This window comes from Bombina bombina, chromosome 3, assembly GCF_027579735.1.
Source record: "Bombina bombina isolate aBomBom1 chromosome 3, aBomBom1.pri, whole genome shotgun sequence".
Lineage (NCBI taxonomy): Eukaryota > Metazoa > Chordata > Amphibia > Anura > Bombinatoridae > Bombina > Bombina bombina.
The window spans coordinates 515,834,592-515,859,028 of NC_069501.1; the positions used below are offsets into that span (position 1 = coordinate 515,834,592).

The 24,437-nt window shown below is 38.6% G+C and overlaps 1 protein-coding gene across 2 annotated transcripts in view; it reads right to left on the reverse strand.

Annotated features, from left to right (window-relative positions):
* The window catches only part of PPP1R12B (protein phosphatase 1 regulatory subunit 12B), a 36,674-nt gene extending 14,234 nt beyond the window's left edge, over window positions 1-22,440 (reverse strand). Inside the window, exons 1-3 of one of the 2 annotated variants that reach the window (XM_053704746.1) lie at window positions 21,866-22,439; window positions 9,623-9,639; window positions 5,798-5,945 (exon numbers count right to left, since the gene is read on the reverse strand). In XM_053704746.1, coding sequence (XP_053560721.1) covers window positions 5,798-5,945; window positions 9,623-9,639; window positions 21,866-21,964 — 264 coding nt within the window. In that variant the 5' untranslated portion in view covers window positions 21,965-22,439. Of the gene's footprint in view, window positions 1-5,797; window positions 5,946-9,622; window positions 9,640-21,865 lie in introns of both variants that reach the window. The other variant, XM_053704745.1, reaches the window with a different exon arrangement.
* Window positions 22,441-24,437: the final 1,997 nt, after the last annotated feature.

A 24,437-nucleotide genomic window follows, 5' to 3' on the forward strand; every position in this document is an offset into this window, starting at 1 on the left:
CCTTACTCCATGAGTAACTCTTGGATTCGCACCAATACAGGTATTTACGCCATATCTTATGGTAGATTTTCCTGGTAACAGGCTTTCGTGCCTGTATTAAGGTATCAATAACTGACTCGGAGAAGCCACGCTTTGATAGGATCAAGCATTCAATTTCCATGCAGTCAGTCTCAGAGAAATTAGATTTGGATGATTGAAAGGACCTTGTATTAGAAGGTCTTGCCTCAAAGGTAGAGTCCATGGTGGAAAGGACGACATGTCCACTAGGTCTGCATACCAGGTCCTGCGTGGCCACGCAGGCGCTATCAGAATCACCGATGTTATCTCCTGTTTGATCTTGGCAATCAGTCGAGGTAGCAGAGGAAACGGTGGAAACACATAAGCCATGTTGAAGAACCAAGGGGCTGCTAGAGCATCTATCAGCGTCGCTCCCGGGTCCCTGGACCTGGATCCGTAACGAGGAAGTTTGGCGTTCTGGCGAGACGCCATGAGATCCAGTTCTGGTTTGCCCCAACGATGGACCAGTTGAGCAAACACCTCCGGATGGAGTTCCCACTCCCCCGGATGAAAAGTCTGACGACTTAGGAAGTCCGCCTCCCAGTTCTCCACGCCTGGGATGTGGATCGCTGACAAGTGGCAAGAGTGAGACTCTGCCCAGCGAATTATCTTTGAGACTTCTAACATCGCTAGGGAGCTCCTGGTTCCCCCTTGATGGTTGATATAAGCCACAGTCGTGATGTTTTCCGACTGAAATCTGATGAACCTCAGTGTTGCTAACTGAGGCCAAGCTAGAAGAGCATTGACTATTGCCCTTAACTCCAGAATATTTATTGGGAGGAGTTTCTCCTCCTGAGTCCACGATCCCTGAGCCTTCAGGGAATTCCAGACTGCGCCCCAGCCTAGAAGGCTGGCATCTGTTGTTACAATCGTCCAATCTGGTCTGCGAAAGGTCATGCCCTTGGACAGATGGACCCGAGATAGCCACCAGAGAAGAGAATCTCTGGCCTCTTGATCCAGATTTAGTAGGGGGGACAAATCTGAGTAATCCCCATTCCACTGACCTAGCATGCACAATTGCAGCGGTCTGAGATGCAGGCGCGCAAATGGCACTATGTCCATTGCCGCTACCATTAAGCCGATTACTTCCATGCACTGAGCCACTGACGGGCGTGGAATGGAATGAAGGACACGGCAAGCATTTAAAAGTTTTGATAACCTGGCCTCCGTCAGGTAAATTTTCATTTCTACAGAATCTATCAGAGTCCCCAGGAAGGAGACTCTTGTGAGTGGTGATAGAGAACTCTTTTCCACGTTCACCTTCCACCCATGCGACCTCAGAAATGCCAGAACTATCTCTGTATGAGACTTGGCAATTTGAAAGCTTGACGCCTGTATCAGGATGTCGTCTAGATACGGAGCCACCGCTATGCCTCGCGGTCTTAGAACCACCAGAAGAGAGCCCAGCACCTTTGTAAAGATTCTCGGGGCCGTAGCCAACCCGAAGGGGAGAGCTATAAATTGGTAATGCCTGTTTAGAAAGGCAAATCTTAGGAACCGATGATGATCTTTGTGAATCGGTATGTGAAGGTAGGCATCCTTTAAATCCACTGTGGTCATGTACTGACCCTCTTGGATCATGGGTAGGATAGTCCGAATAGTTTCCATTTTGAATGATGGAACTCTTAGGAATTTGTTTAAGATCTTTAGGTCCAAAATTGGTCTGAAGGTACCCTCTTTCTTGGGAACCACGAACAGATTTGAATAAAATCCCTGTCCTTGTTCCGTCCGCGGAACTGGGTGGATCACCCCCATTACTAGGAGGTCTTGTACGCAGCGTAGGAATGCCTCTTTCTTTATCTGGTTTTCTGATAACCTTGAGAGATGAAATCTCCCTTGAGGAGGAGAAGCCCTGAAGTCCAGAAGATATCCCTGAGATATGATCTCCAACGCCCAGGGATCCTGGACATCTCTTGCCCACGCCTGGGCGAAGAGAGAAAGTCTGCCCCCCACTAGATCCGTTTCCGGATAGGGGGCCATCCCTTCATGCTGTCTTAGGGGCAGTAGCAGGTTTTCTGGCCTGCTTGCCCTTGTTCCAGGACTGGTTAGTTTTCCAGGCCTGTCTGTAACGAGCAACAGTTCCTTCCTGTTTTGGGGCGGAGGAAGTTGACGTTGCTCCTGCCTTGAAGTTTCGAAAGGCACGAAAATTAGACTGTTTGGCCTTCGATTTGGCCCTGTCCTGAGGAAGAGTATGACCCTTACCTCCAGTAATGTCAGCGATAATTTCTTTCAAGCCGGGCCCGAATAAGGTTTGCCCCTTGAAAGGAATATTAAGCAATTTAGATTTAGAAGTCACGTCAGCTAACCAGGATTTAAGCCATAGCGCTCTGCGCGCCTGGATGGCGAATCCGGAGTTCTTAGCCGTTAGTTTAGTTAAATGTACAATGGCATCAGAAACAAATGCATTAGCTAGCTTAAGTGCTTTAAGCTTGTCCATAATTTCATCCAATGGGGCTGAGTGAATGGCCTCTTCTAGAGACTCAAACCAGAATGCCGCAGCAGCAGTGACAGGCGCAATGCATGCAAGGGGCTGTAAGATAAAACCTTGTTGAACAAACATTTTCTTAAGGTAACTTTCTAATTTTTTATCCATTGGATCCGAAAAAGCACAACTATCCTCCACCGGGATAGTGGTACGCTTAGCTAAAGTAGAAACTGCTCCCTCCACCTTAGGGACCGTCTGCCATAAGTCCCGTGTAGTGGCGTCTATTGGAAACATTTTCCTAAATATAGGAGGTGGGGAAAAGGGCACACCAGGTCTATCCCACTCCTTGCTAATAATTTCTGTAAGCCTTTTAGGTATAGGAAAAACGTCAGTACACACCGGTACTGCATAGTATCTATCCAGCCTACATAATTTCTCTGGAATTGCAACTGTGTTACAGTCATTCAGAGCCGCTAAAACCTCCCCTAGCAATACACGGAGGTTGTCAAGCTTAAATTTAAAATTAGAGATCTCTGAATCCAGTTTCCCTGGATCAGATCCGTCACCCACAGAATGAAGCTCTCCGTCCTCATGTTCTGCAAACTGTGACGCTGTATCGGACATGGCTCTCATAGCACCAGCGCGCTCTGTTCTTATCCCAGAGCAATCGCGCTTGCCTCTTAATTCTGGCAATTTAGATAATACTTCTGTCAGGGTATTATTCATAATAGTAGCCATGTCTTGTAAAGTGATTTGTATGGGCGTCCCTGATGCACTTGGCGCCACAATATCACGCGCTTCCTGAGCGGGAGGCAAAGGTACTGACACGTGAGGAGAGTTAGTCGGCATAACTTCCCCCTCGTTGTCTGGTGATAATTCCTTTATAGATAAAGACTGACCTTTATTATTTAAAGTGAAATCAATACATTTAGTACACATATTTCTATGGGGCTCCTCACTGGCCTTCAAACATAGTGAACAAACAGATTCATCTGTGTCAGACATGTTTAAACAGACTAGCAATAAGACTAGCAGACTTGGAAAACACTGTAGATAATTTAACAAGCAATATAGAAAAACGCTACTGTGCCTTTAAGAAGCACAAAAAAACGGTCACAGTTGAAATAACAATGAACCAAATCAGTTATAGCAACCAAAATTTCACAGTAAATGTATTAAGTTAGCAGAGCATTGCACCCACTTGCATATGGATGATTAACCCCTTAATACCCAAAACGGATATAATAGAGAAAAAACGTTTTTTAACACAGTCAAACACACTGTCACAGGTCTGCTGTGACTGATTACCTCCCTCAAAATGACTTTTGAAGTCCCCTGAGCTCTCTAGAGACGTCCTGGGTCATGCAGGAAGAAGCAGGAAGACTGAGACTGAATTTTTACTGCGCAAAAAAGCGCTAAAATAGGCCCCTCCCACTCATTATTACAACATTGGGAGTTTCAGTTAACTGTTTCTATGCAGAAATACAAGTCAGCCATGTGGAAAAATTTATGCCCCAATAAGTTTTATCACCAATGTACCTCACAAAACGATTAAACATGCCAGCAAACGTTTTAAACATCCTTTTTTAAAGAGTATGTATCTCTATTGATAAGCCTGATACCAGTCCTTCTACTGCATTTAAGGCTTATTACATCACTTCAGTATTAATAGCATTTTCTTAGTCAAATTCCATTCCTTAGAAAATTACTTTACTGTATATATTTTAATCAGCCTGATACCAGTCGCTTTCACTGCATTAAAGGCTTTACTTACATTACATCGGTATCAGCAGTATTTTCTTAGTCAATTCCATTCCTTAGAAAAATAATTTACTGCACATACCTTATTTGCAGGAGACCCCGCACGCTATTCCCTTTCTGAAGTTACCCCACTCCTCAGAATGTGCGAGAACAGCCAGTGGATCTTAGTTACTTCTGCTAAGATCATAGAAAACGCAGGCAGATTCTTCTTCCAAATACTGCCTGAGAAAAAACAGCACACTCCGGTGCCATTTAAAATAACAAACTTTTGATTGAAGAAATAAACTAAGTATAAAACACCACAGTCCTCTCACGACCTCCTATCTAGTTGAGGGTTGCAAGAGAATGACTGGGTATGACATGTGAGGGGAGGAGCTATATAGCAGCTCTGCTTGGGTGATCCTCTTGCAACTTCCTGCTGGGAAGGGAATATATCCCATAAGTAATGGATGACCCGTGGACTGAATACACTTAACAAGAGAAAAAGGCTGCAAAGGGCTTTTACATAGAGATACACATTTACATGTCTAAATATGTATGTATGTATGTGTGCGCGTGTGTGTATGTATGTATGTATATATGTATATATATTTATTTTTATATGTGTGTGTACTTATGTATTTATATGTGTATTTATGTTTTTACAAAAATATATACACATAAATACATAATATGTATACATATATAGACATATATAAGTGCATTGGAGCCCTTTGCAGTCAAATAGCTAAAAACATGTAAAATCATATTCATGAAATATTCATATTTAATATATACTATATATATATATATATATATATATATATATATATATATATATAAATATGTGTGTATATCTATACCTATATATAATTATATATGTATTTATTTATATATGTATAGAGATATATTTTACCAAAAAACATTAGATATATATATATAGAAATATATATATTTAAGAATAAATAGAACATATTCTGCTATGTGAACATTGGAATGTGAAATATTCATATTTCACGTCGTCTCAGCGCACTTGAGAAAATGCGATCGGGTTATCTCGACTTTTTTTTTTTTTTTTCCCCTTTTTGCGCTCCATTGAAATCTATGGGAGAATACGTTAAAGTGGTTGCAATATTGTAACTTTGGCTTTTTGTATGCGTCGGGTTAAAGCATGAGCAAAAACCTTTTACTTTAAACTTGTAATGAGCGCAGTTTGCCCGGGAGCAATAAATAGTGCTCCACTCGTAGTCCACTCTAGCCCTCAGTTGATATGTTTATTTATTACAAGACTACAGAAGGTGTTTTATGTTCCTTTAAATGCTAAGACAGGAAAGGAAGCGTAAGGCCATAAATAATTATCCTTCTGTATAGGTTTTAGGCACTAAATGTGCATACTGATACTTGTAGTTGAAATAGTTTACTCCATGAGATGTCTGACCTGGTCAGACCTAGAGACTCTGGATCTGAATACTAAACACTAGATATGCAAGACTATGTACCTTGTAACTGTTCTATAGATATCCTTGTTTACTCCTAACAAAGTGTAATATTTTGAACCCATGAGCCAGTTCCGACCTTTTTAAAGTCTTTCTCTGATTCCTCCTCTGTCTTGCTCCCGAGTGACGCCAGTCGGTTTTCTCTGCGGGTGTAGGCACTAACCCTAGCAGCAGCTCGGTCACTGACAGAATCTGTGGAACTGAGGCTGGAGCTTCCTGAATCCAACCTACACATATAATGAACAATGGAAAGTATCACATATTGAGTAACTAGCAGAAGGACACTTAAAGGGACATTAAACCCATTTTTTTTCTTTTGTGAGTCAGATAGAGAATACAATTTTAAACAACATTCCAGTTTACTTCTATTATCTAATTTGCTTCATTCTTTAGATATAATTTGTTTAGGAAATAGCAATGCACATGGGTGCGCCAATCACATGAGGCATTTATGTGCAGCCACCAATCAACAGCTACTTAGCCTATCTAGATATGCTTTTCATCAAAGGATACCAAGAGAATGAAGTAAATTAGATAACAGAAGTAAATTAGAAAGTTGTTTAAAATTGTATTCTCTATCTGAATCATGAAATAATTTTGGGGGGTTTACTGTCCCTTTAAGATCAAACTATAATTGTAGTGGCACTTTTTGACATTTTTAAAAAATGTGAAACTTAATTAACACATGTAAAACACACAAATTCAATAAAATCATATGAGTAATTAAAACTGTATTGACTCTAATATGTTTAATGTGAAAGGTACCAATAAATATGAATGTTTAAAGGGACTAATTCTTTAGAGCATGTAATGTATCAACTCTGCACTACTGTATGTTTAACCCTGCAAAGGGGTTAAACAAACAGTAGACGTACCACTTGTGACATATATATATATATAAACGATTATATTTAGGTATAGATATATACAGATATTTGTAGGAATACCTATTATTATTATTATACTTTATTTATGAAGCGCCATCATATTCCGCAGCACTGTCCATGGCTACAATTCATTTAAATAAAACAATGATATAAAACTTGTAAGAGACAGGACAAAATTTACAAACACATACAGGAGGAATTGAGGGCCCTATTCCCGTGGGAACTTACAATCTAGAACGGTAGGAGGTTGAGAAACAGACGTTAATGCAGAGTTAGATGAGGGAAATGTTAGTAAGTGAAATTAATTTATTATTGAGTTGGATGGTAGGCTTCTCTGAACAGAAAAGTCTTCAGGGAGCATTTAAAGGAAGAAATTAGGGCAAAGCCTGACAGCACGAGGGAGAGTGTTCCAGAGGGTAGGTGCTGCACGACAGAAGTCCTGCAGTCTAGCATGAGAAGAGGTGATAGTCACGAATGCAAGGAGCAGGTTATTGTTGGATCGTAGTGGGCGGGCTGGAGTATACTTGTTTATTAGAGAGGATAGGTAGAGGGGAGTGGTGTTGGTGAGCTCTTTTTATGCAAGGGTGAGAATTTTGAATTGAATTCTGCTGTGAATGGGGAGCCAATGAAGGGACTCGCAGAGAGGTGCAGCAGATACAGAGTGACGGGAAAGGTGGATCAGCCTGGCAGAGGCATTTACGATGAAGGGGGAGAGGCGGGAAAGAGGAAGGCCAGTAAGTAGATTATTGCAGTAGTCAAGTCAGGAAATAACAAGGGAGTGGATTATTTGCTTTGTGGTGTTAGCGCACAGAAAAGGTTGAATCTTGGAAATATTGTGTTGATGGTTGCGGCAGGATGTAGAAAGTGATTGGATATGGTGGATGAAGGATAGATTTGAGTCAAGTGTAACTCCAAGGCAGTGGACTTGGGGTGATGGGGAAATGGTGATGTCGTCAACAGGGATAGAGAAGTCGCAAGTCAGCGTAGAGCTTGAGGGGGGGGATAAGAAGGAGCTCAGTCTTGGGGGGGGGGGGGGTAAGAAGGAGCTCAGTCTTGGACATGTTAATCTTTAGGTGGTGAGAGGCCATCCAGGAAGAAATACCAGATAAGCAGTCGCTGACATGAGAAAGGACAGAGGCAGAGAGAGCCTGGAGAGGTAGATCTGGGTGTCACCAGCATAGAGGTGATATTTGAAGCCATAACTGTTGATAAGTTTACCCAGCGAATAAGTATAAATGGAGAAGAGTAGAGGACCTAGAACAGATCCTTGAGGTACTCCAACAGACAGAGGCATTGGAGAGGAGGAGTCGCCGGCAATTATAAATACATAGACCATATTCTGCTATGTGCAGAACATTGGAATGTCAAATATTTACAGTAAATGTACATGTATGCATCTCAATTGTTAAAGCCCTTCACCAGCATTTTTTTCCTAACACCTGAGATCTCATATCTTTGAGCCCTTATAACTTCTTTATACAATATTTTTTTTAATTTTTGTTAGATGGTGTTATTATGAGTGTATTTTTTAATTTAGTTTTAATGTGCTTTTTGACACTTTTTGTTTCACTAAACCCTTAACCAGAGCTCTGACGACATTCTAACCCAACAAGCGTTGTCACGCTGCTCCTCTTCTCTGCTGTGGCCGTTGCCATGGACACAGGCACTCCTCCTGTTGCTAGGGATATGGCAGTGTAACTGCAGCACGGTGATGACATAATCACCGCCTGCCCTGTCTTCCCTATGTAAAGGCCTCAGTCTCTCTCACCTGTGCCCAAGTATAGGTGTTACTTCTTGTGCTCCTGGGTGCTGTATAGCTGTATGCTGAATTGCTGTATTGATTCACTGTTGCTGATCTCTCCCTGTTTGACCACACTGCTTGCCTTAACCCCTGAATTGCTGGATTGCTTAAAGTTGATGAACTCTGCCTGTTTGACTATGCTGCCTGCCTTTAACTCTGCATTGCTATATTGCTTAACTGTTGATGAACTCTGCCTGTTTGACTACTCTGCTTGCCTTAACCCCTGCATTGCTGGATTGCTTAACTGTTGATTAACTCTGCCTGTTTGACTACTCTGCTTGCCTTAAAATCTGCATTGCTGGATTGCTTAACTGTTGATGAACTCTGACTGTTTGACTACTCTGCTTGCCTTAACCCCTGAATTGCTGGACAGCTTTACTGTTGATGAACTATGCCTGTTTGACTACTCTGCTTGCCTTAACCTCTGCACTGCTGGATATCCTTTTGTTGCTGACTCCTGCCTGTTCCCGGTCCTTCTATTGGTTTACCCCTGAACTGCTATATTACTGGATTACCTTCCTGTTGCGGCTGAGTACTGCCCTGCCTGCTTTGAGTACTGCTTACCTCATTTTACAAACTCTCTCTCTGCTCTGGGATATTTCCTATCATTTCATTTGACGCCAGTATAAGAAGACTACTGGCCAAGTTTGGTCTGATAGTAGAATATCCCACGAGCATTACAGTGTTAACTTAACTTGTACTAAAGCATTCACGTTTACTTTCAACTTATAATGCGAGCGATAAACTTGATGCGTCCACACCCTTGATAAACCCCTTATCACTCACACTCAAAAGCTTGCGCTCCAGTTGAAATCTGGCCCTATGTGTTTTCATTATGTACACTCAGAAGGAGCCATTAAACAAGCACTCCCTAATGTAATAAGGCTATAAACATGAAGCTGTTATAAGGAATTGACATTACAATGGCTCTTGTTGACATCAAGTGTTGTAATGTATGACAAACTGTATTAAATATACTGTGGATATGTTTTAAAAAGAATTACAATAAATACATTCTTTGTTAACATTGTTATAATGTCCCTTTAACAAAACTAGAAGTAAATAAAAATCCAAAAAGTTCCAGTAGGATCCCCATGCCACATGTAAATTCAACTTCTAAAAGTTATTTAGGAGTTAATCAAATTGATTTTGATTTTGTACAGTCACAACACAGTTTTGTAATCCTAAACTTTATATATAAAGAATAAAATCTTACCTGGCCAATCTTTCATGCTGAAGAAAAGAAAGGGAAAAATGATTAGAAAAAGTGACATTCCAAATATTTAACACTATTTAATCAGAAAATAGACAGAAGCAGTTTACAAGTACACACATACACACACACACAATAAAGGGTATTCATATTTGGCAGTTTTGTTCAATTTTATGTGAATTTGCACAGATCTTAGTGTGTTGTATTTTCACAAGAAGAAATCTGGTTCAGAAAAGAGCCGAATGCAGCGAGCAGCCAGTTTCTTCCGCATTCAGAAGTGAACGAAACTGCCGAAAGCACAGGTCTAATTCAAATATTGTGACTGTTAAAGGCTTAACCCCTTAATGACCACAGCACTTTTCCATTTTCTGTCCGTTTGGGACCAAGGCTATTTTTACATTTTTGCGGTGTTTGTGTTTAGCTGTAATTTCCCTCTTACTCATTTACTGTACCCACACATATTATATACCGTTTTTCTCGCCATTAAATTAACTTTCTAAAAATACCATTATTTTCATCATATCTTATAATTTACTATAAAAAATTTTATAAAATATGAGGAAAAAATGGAAAAAAACACACTTTTTTTAACTTTGACCCCCAAAATCTGTTACACATCTACAACCACCAAAAAACACCCATGCTAAATAGTTTCTAAATTTTGTCCTGAGTTTAGAAATACCCAATGTTTACATGTTCTTTGCTTTTTTTGAAAGCTATAGGGCCATAAATACAAGTAGCATTTTGCTATTTCCAAACTACTTTTTTTCAAAATTAGCGCTAGTTACATTGGAACACTAATATCTTTCAGGAATCCCTGAATATCAATTGACATGTATATATTTTTTTTTAGAAGACATCCCAAAGTATTGATCTAGGCCAATTTTGGTATATTTCATGCCACCATTTCACCGCCAAATGCGATCAAATACAAAAAATCGTTCGCTTTTTCACAATTTTTTTCACAAACTTTCGGTTTCTCACTGAAATTATTTACAAACAGCTTGTGCAATTATGGCACAAATGGTTGTAAATGCTTCTCTGGGATCCCCTTTGTTCAGAAATAGCAGACATATATGGCTTTGGCATTGCTTTTTGGTAATTAGAAGGCCGCTAAATGCAGCTGCGCACCACACGTGTATTATGCCCAGCAGTGCAGGGGTTAATTAGGGAGCTTGTAGGGAGCTTGTATGGTTAATTTTAGCTTTAGTGTAGTGTAGTAGACAACCCAAAGTATTGATCTAGGCCCATTTTGGTATATTTCATGCCACCATTTCACCGCCAAATGCGATCAAATAAAAAAAAACGTTAAATTTTTCACAATTTTAGGTTTCTCACTGAAATTATTTACAAACAGCTTGTGCAATTATGGCACAAATGGTTGTAAATGCTTCTCTGGGATCCCCTTTGTTCAGAAATAGCAGATATATATGACTTTGGCGTTGCTTTCTGGTAATTAGAAGGCCGCAAAATGCTGCTGCGCATCACACGTGTATTATGGCTAGCAGTGAAGGGGTTAATTAGGAAGTTTGTAGGGAGCTTGCAGGGTTAATTTTAGCTTTAGTGTAGAGATCAGCCTCCCACCTGACACATCCCACCCCCTGATCCCTCCCAAACAGCTCCCTTCCCTCCCCCACCCCACAATTGTCCCCGCCATCTTAAGTACTGGCAGAAAGTCTGCCAGTACTAAAATAAAAGCTTTTTGGGGGGTTTAGGTTTTTTTAAAAAAAATAAAAAAAATTCTTCTGCTGTGTAGGACCCCCCTTAGCCTCCAACCTCCCTGATCCCCCCCAAAACAGCTCTGTAACCTTCCCCATCTGCCTTATTGGGGGCCATCTTGGGTACTGGCAGCTGTCTGCCAGTACCCAGCTTGCACAAAAAAGGGCTTTTTTTTCTTAGTTTTTTTTTCTTCTGTAGTGTAGCTTCCCCAAACCCCCCCCCCACAAACCCCCACCACCTCATTGATCGTTTGTTTGTTTTTTTACTTTTTTTAACTGATTACACCTTCTTTATTTTACACCATTTTCTGTACTGTAGCGGTTCCCACCCGCTCCCTCCCCATGCACGCGCCCGCCTCCGCCCTCCCGTGCACGCGCGCACGTCCGTGCGCGCCCCCGGGCATCCCCGCCCACGATCCCGCCCCCCTCCACATCTCCAGGGCCATCGATGGCCGCCACCCGCCTCCCTGTACTGCTCCCACCCACCAACGAAGGAAGCCACCGATCTCCGGTGCAGAGAGGGCCACAGAGTGGCTCTCTCTGCATCGGATGGCTTCAAAAGGTTTTTGCAGGATGCCTCCATATCGAGGCATCACTGCAATAACCGGAAAGCAGCTGGAAGCAAACAGGATCGCTTCCAGCTGCTTTCCACACCGAGGACGTGCAGGGTACGTCCTCAGGCGTTAACTGCCTTTTTTTTGAGGACGTACCCTGCACGTCCTCGGTCGTTAAGGGGTTAAAGGGACAGTCTACACCAGAATTTTTTTTGTTTAAAAAGATAGATAATCCCTTTATTACCCATTCCCCAGTTTTACATAACCAACACTTTATATAAATATACTTTTTACCTCTGTGATTACCTTGTATCTAAGCCTCTGCAGACTGCCCCTTATCTCAGTGCTTTTGACAGACATGCAGTTTAGCCAACCAGTCCAGGCTCCTAAATAACTCCACGGGAGTGAGCACAGTGTTATCTATATGACACACTCATGAACTAGTACTGTCTACTAATGCTCTGAGCTAGGAGGCGGTTTTCAACGGTTTAGCAATCAGTTTGAGGTTACCTAGGTTTAGCTTTACAAAAATACCACCAAAGGAACAAAGCAAATTTGATGATAAAAGTAAATTGGAAAGTTGTTTAAAATTGCATGCCCTATCTGAATCATGAAAGTTTAATTTTGACTAGACTGTCCCTTTAATAGATGTAGTCCTTTGATAGATGTAGTTTAGTGCAGAAAAATGCCAGTAAAGTAGATGAAAGCACAAGGTATTTTGTAATAAAAAATCATGCAATACCTTTGAGAGAAAATAAAGGGAAAAAGTGCAAGATCTCAGGAAACCCCTTCTTTAATAAATAGAATATAAATAGAAAATAATAACCCCTCACAAGTTAAACTCACCAAAAGCATGATGAATAGCTAGCTATGTTACAGTGTTCTACCCAGGACCTTTTTATCGGGTGCACCACCCAGTGATTTTACTGACCACACAGCTAAAAGTTTAAAGGGACAGTCTACACCAAATTTTTTCTTATTTAAAAAGATAGATAATCCCTTTATTACCCATTCCCCATTTTTGCATAACCAACACAGTTATATTAATGTACTTTTTACCTTTGTGATTACCTTGTATCTAAGCCTTTGCAGACAGCCTCCTTATCTAAGTGCCTTTGACAGACATGCAGTGTAGTCAATCAGTGAAGACTCCTAAATAACTTCACGGGAGTAAGCACAATGTTATCTATATGACACATGTGAACTAGCACAGTCTAACTGTGAAAAACTTTCAAAATGCTCTGAGCTAAGAGGCGATTTTCAACGGTTTAGAAATCAGTTTGAGCCTAGCTAGGTTTAGCTTTTCAAAAATACCACCAAGGGAACAAAGCAAATTTAATGATAAAAGTAAATTGGAAAGTTGTTTAAAACTGCATGCCCTATCTGAATCATGAAAGTTTAGTTTTGACTTTACTGTCCCTTTTAAGCAATATTGAGCTAAAATTAGCTAATATTATAAATGTTCAATTTGAGTTGCACAAATTGTCAGTAAATACATTTATGCTAAATTATGGAATCAATTTGTGTTTTATATAGCAGAAAATGATATAATAGAAAATATTACACTGCCCCCACCCGGCTACATCATAATGCTGCCTGACTGGCAACATTTTCTGTGGAGATCACTGTGGTAACAGTAATGGTTAATACTGTATCATTGAGTTTGTTAAATGTAGAACTTCAGGAAAAAAGGTGTTAATAGTGACAAAAAAAAGACAAATACATAACATGAAATAGAAAAAAATGTAAATCTAGTGTATGTTGTCAATGCAAAATAAGAACAGAAAATTGTTTAAGTATAATTATTCAATTATAGAATATATATAAAATGTGAGACTATAATCTATAGTACATACTGTCAGTTTCAATTGAATGGACAGTAACTTCATAAGCCAGGTACAGCAGGCAATTAAAAAAATCTTTCATGTTTCATTAAATTATCAAACTGTGCACAGACTTTTTATGTACACACTTTTGGAGGAACCATCTCCTACCAAGCATATGCAGGAATATACAGTGTTTCATTTAAGAAGCAGCTATAGCAGCTCGGGATGCCTTTCAGCTACAGAAGAAGTAGCTGTCATCAGACCGGTGTTCCCCAGTCCCCTGGATTGACTGCCCCTAGTCCGGCGTTGCACATGAGGCAAAGGGTTCCATTTTTTAAAGTGCGGACGGACGGACATGATACAATGTAGCATATCATGTCCGCCGCACATCGATAAATGCTGACAGCATACACTGTCAGCATTTATCATTGCACCAGCAGTTCTTGTGAACTGCTTGTGCAATACCGCCCCCTGCAGATTCACGGCCAATCGGCCACTAGCAGGGGGTATCAATTAACCCGATCGTATTCAATATGGTTGATTTCTGTCTGCGGCTTCAGAGCAGGCAGACAGGTTATGGAGCATAACTTCTGTTTCCGGCGAGCCATACGGAGCTTGATAAATTGACCCCAACGTGTGCAATATTAAAGGGAAATTAAATCCAAATATTTTTCTTTCATGATTCAGATAGAGAATACAATTTTAAACAACTTTCCAGTTTACTTCTATTATCAAATTTGTTTCATTCTCTTGGTATAATTTGCTGAAACAGCAATGCACTACTGGTTTCTAACAGAACACATGGGTGAGCCAATAACAATCGGTATATATATGCAGCCACCAATCAGAAGCTAGAACCTAGGTTCTTTGCTGCTCCAGAGTTTACCTAGATAAACCTTTCAGCAAAGGATAACAAGAGAAGGAAGCAAATTAAATAATATAAGTAAATTGGGAAGCTGTTAAGATCTTATCTGCATAATTGTGGTGTATATACGCTGAATTTACCAACCTTTATGTAATAGTTACAATTTTTTATAGGAGTACAGGAATACCCAGCTTTTTCAAACAACCAACACAGAGAACAGTGAAAGTTTAGGGCATTATATATATTTATCCCCTTGCGGCATATTTACAGAATAGGGAACTTTTGTGCTTGCTGTTCTCGGAAAGATTAAAGGGACAGACTAGTCAAAAATAAACTTTCATGATTCAGATAGAGAATGTAATTTTAAACAACTTTCGAATTTACATTTATCATAAATTTTGCTTTGTTCTCTTGGTATTCTTAGTTGAAAGCTAAACCTAGGAGGCTCATATGCAATTTTCTTAGCTATTGAAGGCCGCCTCTTATCTTAATGCATTTTGACATGTTTTCACAGCTAGGGGGCATTAGTTCCTGTGTGTCATATCGATAACATTGTGCTCACGCCCCTGGAGTTACCTAGAAGTTAGCACTGATTGGCTAAAATGCAAGTCTGTCAAAAGAACTGAAATAAGGGGGCAGTCTGAAGAGACTTGGATACAAGGTAATCACAGAGGAAAAAAAGTTTATTAATATAAACATGTTGGTTATGCAAAACTGGGGAATGGGTAATATAGTAATATATAATGGGGAATAAATGGATTATCTATCTTTTTAAACAATACAAATTCTGGTGTAGACTGTCCCTTTAACTGATAGGTGGTTGGTGGTATATTGAAATTATGTTATTTATATTTTTTTAAATACATTGAGGAGCTGGGGACATATCCTATCTTCTTGTTTCTATTTTTACTTTATGTTTTTGATGTAACCTGTGATTTCTGTTCACAGAGGTACTTTTTATGTGATTAGTAAAAGTTATGTTTTAATTGCCCTAGTCAGCCATCTTGACTTAAAGGGATAGTCTAGTCACAATTTAACTTTCATGATTCAGATAGAGCATGAAATATTAAGCAACTTTCTAATTTACTCCTATTATCAAGTTTCTTTGTTCTCTTGGTATCTTTATTAAAATAAGCTGAAATGTAAGCTTTTTAGGTTCAGCACCTGGGTAGCAGTTGCTGATTGGATGGCTACATTTAGACACCAATTAGTAAGCGCTACCCAGGTGCTGAACAAAAATGGGCTGCCTCTTAAGCTTACATTCCTGCTTTTTAAAATAAAGATAGCAAGAGAATGAAGATAAATTGATAATAGGAGTAAATTAGAAAATTGCTTAAAATTGCATGCTCTATCTGAATCATGAAAGTTTAATTTTGACTTGACTATCCCTTTAATAGGGGCATCCCTATCTACATATAGATTTTTATTTGTGTGTGTGCCATGGGAATGCTTCTTTCCTATCTAATTTATGTTTAACTTTGTACTTATTGCATTCAGCAGTGCCCTCTAAGACACACTTGGGTTTGTGCCAGAGAGACAAGTATATGGGTTTACCTTCAGTTTTTACATATCTGGGGACTACTGGGTCTCCATCTTTTTTATTTAATTATGCAATTCTAATGTATTTAATGGTTCTTTAGTGCATAGAGTGTGACTGATAAGTACAAAAATAAATACAATATATGGCTGGAAGGGGAGAGGAATTAGAATGTTTTAAAAACATAGATAATTGCTAATTATGCTTGACTGTGACTAGAATACTTAAAGGGATATGAAAGGGAAAATTAGTCTTTCATGATTCAGATAAAGCACACATTTAAAAAAAAAGAAAAAGCATTATAGAGAATATGAACTCTTTAGCATAGCATTAAAACTAAATAGACTAGTAATGGCTTTTAGTTAATGTTCCCCACATAGTATAAAAGGGACATTGAAGTCGAAATTCAACTTTCATGATTCACAGAGGACATACAATTTCAAATGTTTCCAATTTACATCTTATTACAATTACCCCTTTTCTCTTGGTATTCTTTGATGAAACGTGGCTCTTTCCATAACACCATAGTAAGATGGTGCCATGAGCATTATGGGCAGATTACAAGTGACGCGCTAAAGTAAGCGTGGGTCGCAATAAGCAATATTGTGACTGCGCTAACTTATGCGCATATTACAAATTGAAAGTAAACGGATTCACTAGAGTGTAAGCAAAATTTGTAGTCAGCAGAATATCATGAGTGAAGGATTAAAAAAAAAATGTTCACCAAATACAAGTAGATTAAAGTAAGCTATTATATATATATTTACACATTTTATGATTAAAATATATCATATAAATATTATACAAATGTTTTCATAAGTGTTAGGTATATGGTATATGTGACTACCAGGGTTAACCAATCCTACAACAGTCATTTGTTTGCCACAGAAAGGGTTAAAAGACCCTTTCCAGGGTAGCCACCCCAGGCAAACCTGTGGTCTAGTTCAGTGAGTGCAAGGGTTAACAAACACTCTCTAGGCTGTTCTAGACCTAGAAAAAATGTCTAAAACTCCACTGCTACCCACACTTAACTGCCACCACTTAAGATTTATTATATGGGAAATCTTAGGGAAAACCCAGACTAACAAATTAAAATCCCAAAATACAAATTAGCAAAAATTAAGATAAAGAAAACAGTATTAGTGCTACTTGTCTCTTTCAGTAATGTGGGTCAAATATTAGACAAAGGCACAACTTAAAGAAATACCAAACCCAAATTTTATTTCATGATTCAAAAAGAGAATGCAAAACAGCTTTCTAATTTACTCCTATTATTATTTTTTTCTTCGCTCTCTTGCCATCTTTATTTGAAAAACAGGAATCTAAAGCTTAGGAGCCGGCCCATTTTTGGTTCAACACCTGGGTAGCACTTGCTGATTGGTGGCTAAATGTAGCCACTATCAATGGCTCATTTCAGGCAGTCTGCAGTCCACTTATGAAATGAAAAAGGGCACATTATTTATAATAAATAAGGCGCAAATAAATAATTTAAAGCAAATGTAAACTTTTATGAATTAGTGCTCGGTTTTTAAAAATACTATTAAAAACAGGGGCACTTTGATTTCATCATTGGTGACGTAAGTACTGCGGTAGCTGCGGGCAGGCAATCGCCGATCCGGCTTTGCTGAAGAGAAAGGTAAATATTTGTAAAAATACGCTGCAATGTAAACTTTCATGAATGAAAGTGCCCCTGTTTTTAATAGTATTTTTAAAAACCGGGCACTAATTCCTGAAAGTTTACATTCACTTTAATTAGATTGGAGAAATGTATCTTTGCTTCACCTGAGCTTGCCTGTGGAAAGGCATAAAAAAACAACACTTTTTTAAATGATAAATTTGAGCGCACATATGCGATTCGAAATAGGAGAACGGAAAGGAGAATGACAAGGTGCATTCAATAACACTTTGATAAATCAAGTTTATAGTGCCCAAGAAAACTCTTTGTGCTCTCACGCAAATATTCAAAACTAAATTAAAATGTGGTTGTAGCGAACCTAGCCAACAGAGGGCCCTCCCTGGTGCAAAATGTTTTGGTCCACCTAACGGACACTCAATAGTAATATAAATGCTGCTCTGTATAATTTTGAATAGATAGATAGGATGGACCTGCAAACTGCACTAATAAAAGGCTCCCCTCGATTAAGATTGTACACATTCTGCACACGTCTATGTATAGACTGGCTGCTATGCCCCCCCCCGCAGCACTTTGACCCTGGTGCCACTGCACCTGCTGCACCAATGGTAGTTCCGCCACCTGAATGGGGGCATAATAAATAATATAAGTATATTGCAAAGCTCTTTTACTTGATCTAAGTAAACACTTTCTATTAAAATAGGTAGCTCAGTTGGTAAAATGTCCTGACTACAAAAAAGCCTGTTTAAAAGATCCAAGGTAAGATCACAGGTTCAAATCCTGGCAGGGCCGACTCAGCCCTTCATCCTTCTGAGGTTGATAAAATGAGTACCATTAAATTGGGTAATAATAACAACTATTACTATTTAGCTGCCAATTTGGTTAATTCCGAGAGTCCCACTGGGAGAAAGGCGCTATATAAATACTAGTTATTGTTTGCTGTTAACTTTACATCCCTTTGTTTGTTGAAGAAGCATTCTTGGTTCAGCATCCAGGGTAGCGCTTGGTGGTTACATTTAGCTACCAATCAACAAGCGCTACCCAGGTGTTGAACCAAAAATGGGCCGGCTCCTTAGCTTACATTCCTGCTTTTCAAATAAAAAGATACCGAGAGAACGTAGACAAAATTGATAATAGGAGTAAATTAGAAAGTTGCTTAAAAATTGCATGCTCTATCTGAATCATGAAAGAAAAAAATGGTGTTCTATATCCCTTTAACACATTTGCAGGCAATAGTGCAATAATAGAATTCTCTAACACATTACAGCACTTTATTTGTGTACGTTTATGTTCCTTTAAACAGTACACTATGTTTTGCGTTATTGTAAACAGTACTAATTACTATTATACTAGTTTGCTTTTCAGTGCACTGTATTTGTGTGGATATATTCGCACACATAATTACTGTTCTGCACAGTGTGTTCTTTCAAAGCCATGCTGGACTAATAGTGGTTAATATAGGCCCACTAGAAGTATTTATCTTTGAGATTTAATAATTCCTGTGGAATCCTTCCCACCCTCACACAGCTGCTAAATACTTGGCCAGTAGCAACAGCTGAGTCCCTTAAGAGCTAACTGTCAGTCACAGCATCCGGCGTTTAAAAAGTAGGATTACACTGTGACTGAGTCCTACTTCCTTCAGAAGTTGACAATTTAAACCCTGAACAGCTAAAGTACAGGCTCACACAGTATTAATGCCATACAATTACTTTAAATTCAGTATGACAATATCATCAGCATTAGAGTGATGACTGATATATATTTTTACATAGGTTAACTGAAGCTTTTAATTTAGTAATTTAGATCATTTTTCAGTGTGGATCAGTTTCCATTTCTGCTATTTATGATCATGGCAAGTTAACTTAAACATTAAAATATAAAAAAATAGAAAGAGAATTTAATGAACCCAATTGTTATAGATAATGTGTGACTGTCTGTGGCTCATCTGTAAGGGTTTATTAGGAACTAGGTGACGTTGCTTACTTTAGTTAGGCATTGGCCCCGCTATGGACTTGTAATTGAGAGTAGGGAATTACTACACTGACAGCACTCATCAGGTTACATTCCAATCATCTGACTGGAAACCAGGGCTTTAATTTAAAGTTACACTGAATTTGTAATATCAAAAATATATTTGTCACCATAAATACATTAGTAAATACCTCTCTGGAATACCTTAACTGTATATAGAATCTGTGCTAATTTAAACATGTAAATATGCACAATTTTACCAGCTCTTGGCTTTGATGTGTAGTAAGAATATTTCCTTAATTTACACCTAGTTGAAAATCCATATTTTTTTTTTACTGACACTTAATTTGGGATTTGGTGTATTACAACTATTTTTTATAAAGGCATATTGTTGCCGATTTTAATTCAAGTGTATAGTAGATACACTTGAATTAAAATCAGCAACAGTATGCCTTTATAAAAAATAGTTGGAATACACTAAATCCCAAATTAAATGTCAGTAAAAAAAAAAATATGGATTTTCAACTAGGTGTAAATGAAGGATTAAGGAAATCAGGGGATTCTGGGAAGGATGTGCAAAAATAATTCAGAATGTATTACCTATTTTGCTTCAAGTCCACATGTGATTTCTCCTGCAGTACTATACCAATCTCTGTTGTGATTCAAAACTCTCTAGATTAGAACTGGCATAAGAAAAACTGATACTGGAAGCAAAATTTTGTGGCATTGTGGAGCCCCATTTGCCCAGAATCCTCTGCTCCAGTGGCCAGTTAGATGTGGATACTGTGGTAAAATGGTTGTAAATTGATTTGTTTTTACTCATAAATAATTTTTAGTTTGGTTTAGTTTTAAAATGCTTATATAGCATCATTAAATACTGACTAACAAGCAAGAATCCACTTCATTACACATTTTGAAGGCACAGAACAAAAAGGTAAGTAAACAAATTAGTTTGAACCCATGAAAACTATCATATTAAGCCTACAAAATTATTTGGAGCCAATACTTTATAGCTTAGAGCCAAAAGGTATTTTTAAATATACATCACTGAATTGAAGGGGGAAAAAAAGTATTTCTGTATTGTATGTCTTTAAAAATGGCTCATTTAAAAATGATCAGTTTAATTATAGCCACTTTAACCATATACACAATCTGCTCAATATACTACTGCAAGTTGCGTGCAAGTACATGCACTCCCATGTTTGCTCAGAGTATCAGTGACATACAGTGCATAACCAACTTATTATCACTTTGCTCTCTTTTAAGCCAGTGAGCGTTCCCAGTTGCAAATACACTTACATATTATCTACTATATTATCTGCAGCAGATTGCACGCACATTAGAAGTTACCATTAAAAGAGAAATGATCATAAAAAGAATATGTTTTGTACCTTGAAGTATATTAAAAAAAAAAAAATAATCTAATTTATGGGAAAGGTTTTAGTGCATTTTTAAAGTGTACATTTTTGTATTTTTATAGATGGTTAATTTAGGAGTATAAAGTAATGTGAGTTAATAATGTTTTATAACTAAGATGTACTGTATGTGTTGTATCTAAGTAAACAGTGTTGCTTTAAATAGTGAGTGAGACATTCAGACACTGGAAAGATGTTTGGAGCAAGATACTCACTGACACTGCCTTATTAGGACAACAGGCACCCAGACATTGTAGGGAAAAAAAAAAAAACAGAGGCAGAGAAAAGGAAAACAGATAAAAGATAACTTGTGGGGAAGGAAAGAGGGTGATAAAGGACAAGAGTGTGACATTTACAGTTTAATAAATATATACAAGGCTGTCAAAGTTATTGATAACAAAAGTGATGTGCAGTATAACGGATATTTTTGTTGGTGGTGATGTAAATGACAGCAGAAAGCAGGTGCACTAAAAGATGTATGTAAAAGAGTTAGGAAGGGTGACAATAATGGATTTGCAGAGAGGACAGGGACTGAGATTCAGTGACAGAGCTGAGTGGTCTGGGAATCTCTGAAAGAATAGTGGAAAAGTAATAAAGGGACAGCAATTAAATTGGTATAGGAATAAGGAAATATAAAAAGGTGCAGCAATGCAAGTTGGTACACGATATAAGGCAATTGACTATCCTCATTGAAGACAGAGAAGTATAAAAAATCAGAGCCCCATACACGTGTTTTTGCTGCCGGTGAAGGGGAAGAGGGAGGAGAGTCAGACTGTGATTTTCGTGCCCTCGTATAATCCTTTGAACGACTAAACAGCGATGACATCTTGGTTCCTTATAATCCAATGTAAATGTATCTTGTCTCAGTCGCGTATTCACCTCACTTCTGTGATTGGAACTGAGAATCTTTAGAATAAGCGCAGCACACCTGTGCGCGTGTACCCATCCGCGGGTAGTCACTGTATTGTAGCTGGCTGCTAGATACAAAGGCTGCTGAGGTGACTCGATTCAATCTTCTCAATGAATACTGTGAAAAGTTCACAGGGGTTCGGAACGGTCCGTGAGCTTGAAATCGGCACAGCGGAAGGGGGCGTTGGGATGCTGCACATTTTACTGGAGACGAGATGGATACAAGGAGAAATAAATAAATAAAGGGACATATAGGGCTATGGACGCCTGTTATGGTATTAGGTGGGTGGAACTGAGAGAATCTGTGTAAATTCTGATGTACTTCCGGGAGGGTTTGTAGTATTATAACGGAGCTAACTCTTTCCCTCACGTTATATTACAGAGGATCGCGCATTCCTGCTCCCGCACCCTGGAATGTTGGAAAGAAGCCAAGCGGAAGATCATAAAAGCTGTATGCAGTCAAAAGAATAGAAAAATACATTGTGTTAAGTAATGGTTAAACGGAGAAGAGCAGATGTCTGTGTTCTACTGATCTCTCTACAGAGTTCCTTAGCACACACTATTATACTGTTTTCAGTTTCATTTGCAGGTACAAAAAAGGAAGATCTGGTATTGTGTGGATTGTGGATGTATCTCTTCTTAAATGGATTTGAAACACACATTTTTTCTTTCATGATTCAGATAGAGCATGCAATTTTAATCAACTATCTAATTTACTTCTATTAGCATTTTTTCTTTGTTCTCTTGGTATCACTTGTTAAAAAGCAGGGATGTAAATTTAAAGGGACAGTCTAGTCAAAATTAAACTTTCATGATTCAGATAGGGCATACAAAATTAAACAACTTTCCAATTGACTTTTATCACTAAATTTGCTTTGTTCCCTTGGTGGTATTTTTCAAAAGCTAAACCTAGGTAGACTCAAACTGATTTCTAAACCGTTGAAAACCGCCTCTTAGCTCAGAGCATTTTGAAACTTTTTCACAGTTAGACAGTACTAGTTCATGTGTGTCATATAGATAACAATATGCTCACTCCCATGTAGTTATTTAGGAGTCTGCACTGATTGGCTAAACTGCATGCCTGTCAAAAACACTGAGATAAGGGGGCAGTCTGCAGAGGCTTAGATACAAGGTAATCACAGAGGTAAAAAAGTATATTAATATAACTGTGTTGGTTATACAAAACTGGGGAATGGGTAATAAAGAGATTATCCATCTTTTTAAACAATAACAATTCTGGTGTAGACTGTCCCTTTAAGAGCTGGCATATTTCATGTAGCACTCGAGATGCCTACCTAGGTATCTCTTCAACATATAATATTGGAACAAAGCAAATCTGAAAATAGAAGTAAAATCGAAAATTTTTAAAATGGTATACTCTATCTGAATCCCAAAATACAATTTTTGAGTTTCATATCTCTTTAAGAGATAGTTTTGCAGCAAGTTATGGGCATAATTGCAGTTTTGGAAAACCTTTATGCAAACATTTTGTTTAGCATTTTGACAATATGGTTCATATTTATACCCGTAGGCGTGCCCACACCCTAATCAACCCATGCACACAAGGCTGCAGAAGCACTGTAGTGTTTCAAAGGGCCAGTAGGGAGACCCCACACCCATCACATAGTGCCCTTCCTTTTGAGAGGTGCCAGGCTTACTCGCAGGGCGTTCTGGCATGCAGCAGCCAATCCGTGAGGCAAGCTGGAGATAATGACATGTCTTATTTCCGCCCCTCTCCTTAAAGTGCACTGCCACCACGTGCTGGAATTAGCACTAACGTTAGAGTGCGAAGGGGGCTTGTGGGGGGAGAGAGAAGAGGCATGGAAGGGGTAGAGAAAAGAGGCATGTAAGAGAGGAGGTAAAAGGCGCATGTAAAGGGGGAGAGAGAGCAAATGAAGATAATATTACTATCATATACATTGATACCAATATAGATTTTATAAATCTGAAAGTTTATTTGAACAAATCAGCTATGTTGAACATTTGCTGTTTTTCAAAAAAATCCCATAGACTTTCCATTTTGAGTTTTGGGAAGCTGTGTCTCTGAAACCGCTGATTATATTTGTAGGAAATTGGCATAATTATAGCTCTTATTTTTGGTTTCATTTACCCAGTGCAGGAGCATGCTACATTAAGGTGATGGTAATCTCTCCCCTTTATAAAAACAGATCTGGAATGTTAGTGATATTTTAGATGGAGTTTAATTCATTAGCTGTAATAAAGATGCACTATAACTTACTTTTTAATGTAGATATGAAATTCAAATACCCCTCGCTCCACCACCGACTTCAAAAGACAATTTTTCTGTGAGCTAAAGAATTGAATTATTGTCCAATCAGCGCTTTAGCTATAACAAAATGCTTCCAAAAGGGAAAGCGCTGATTGGAGAA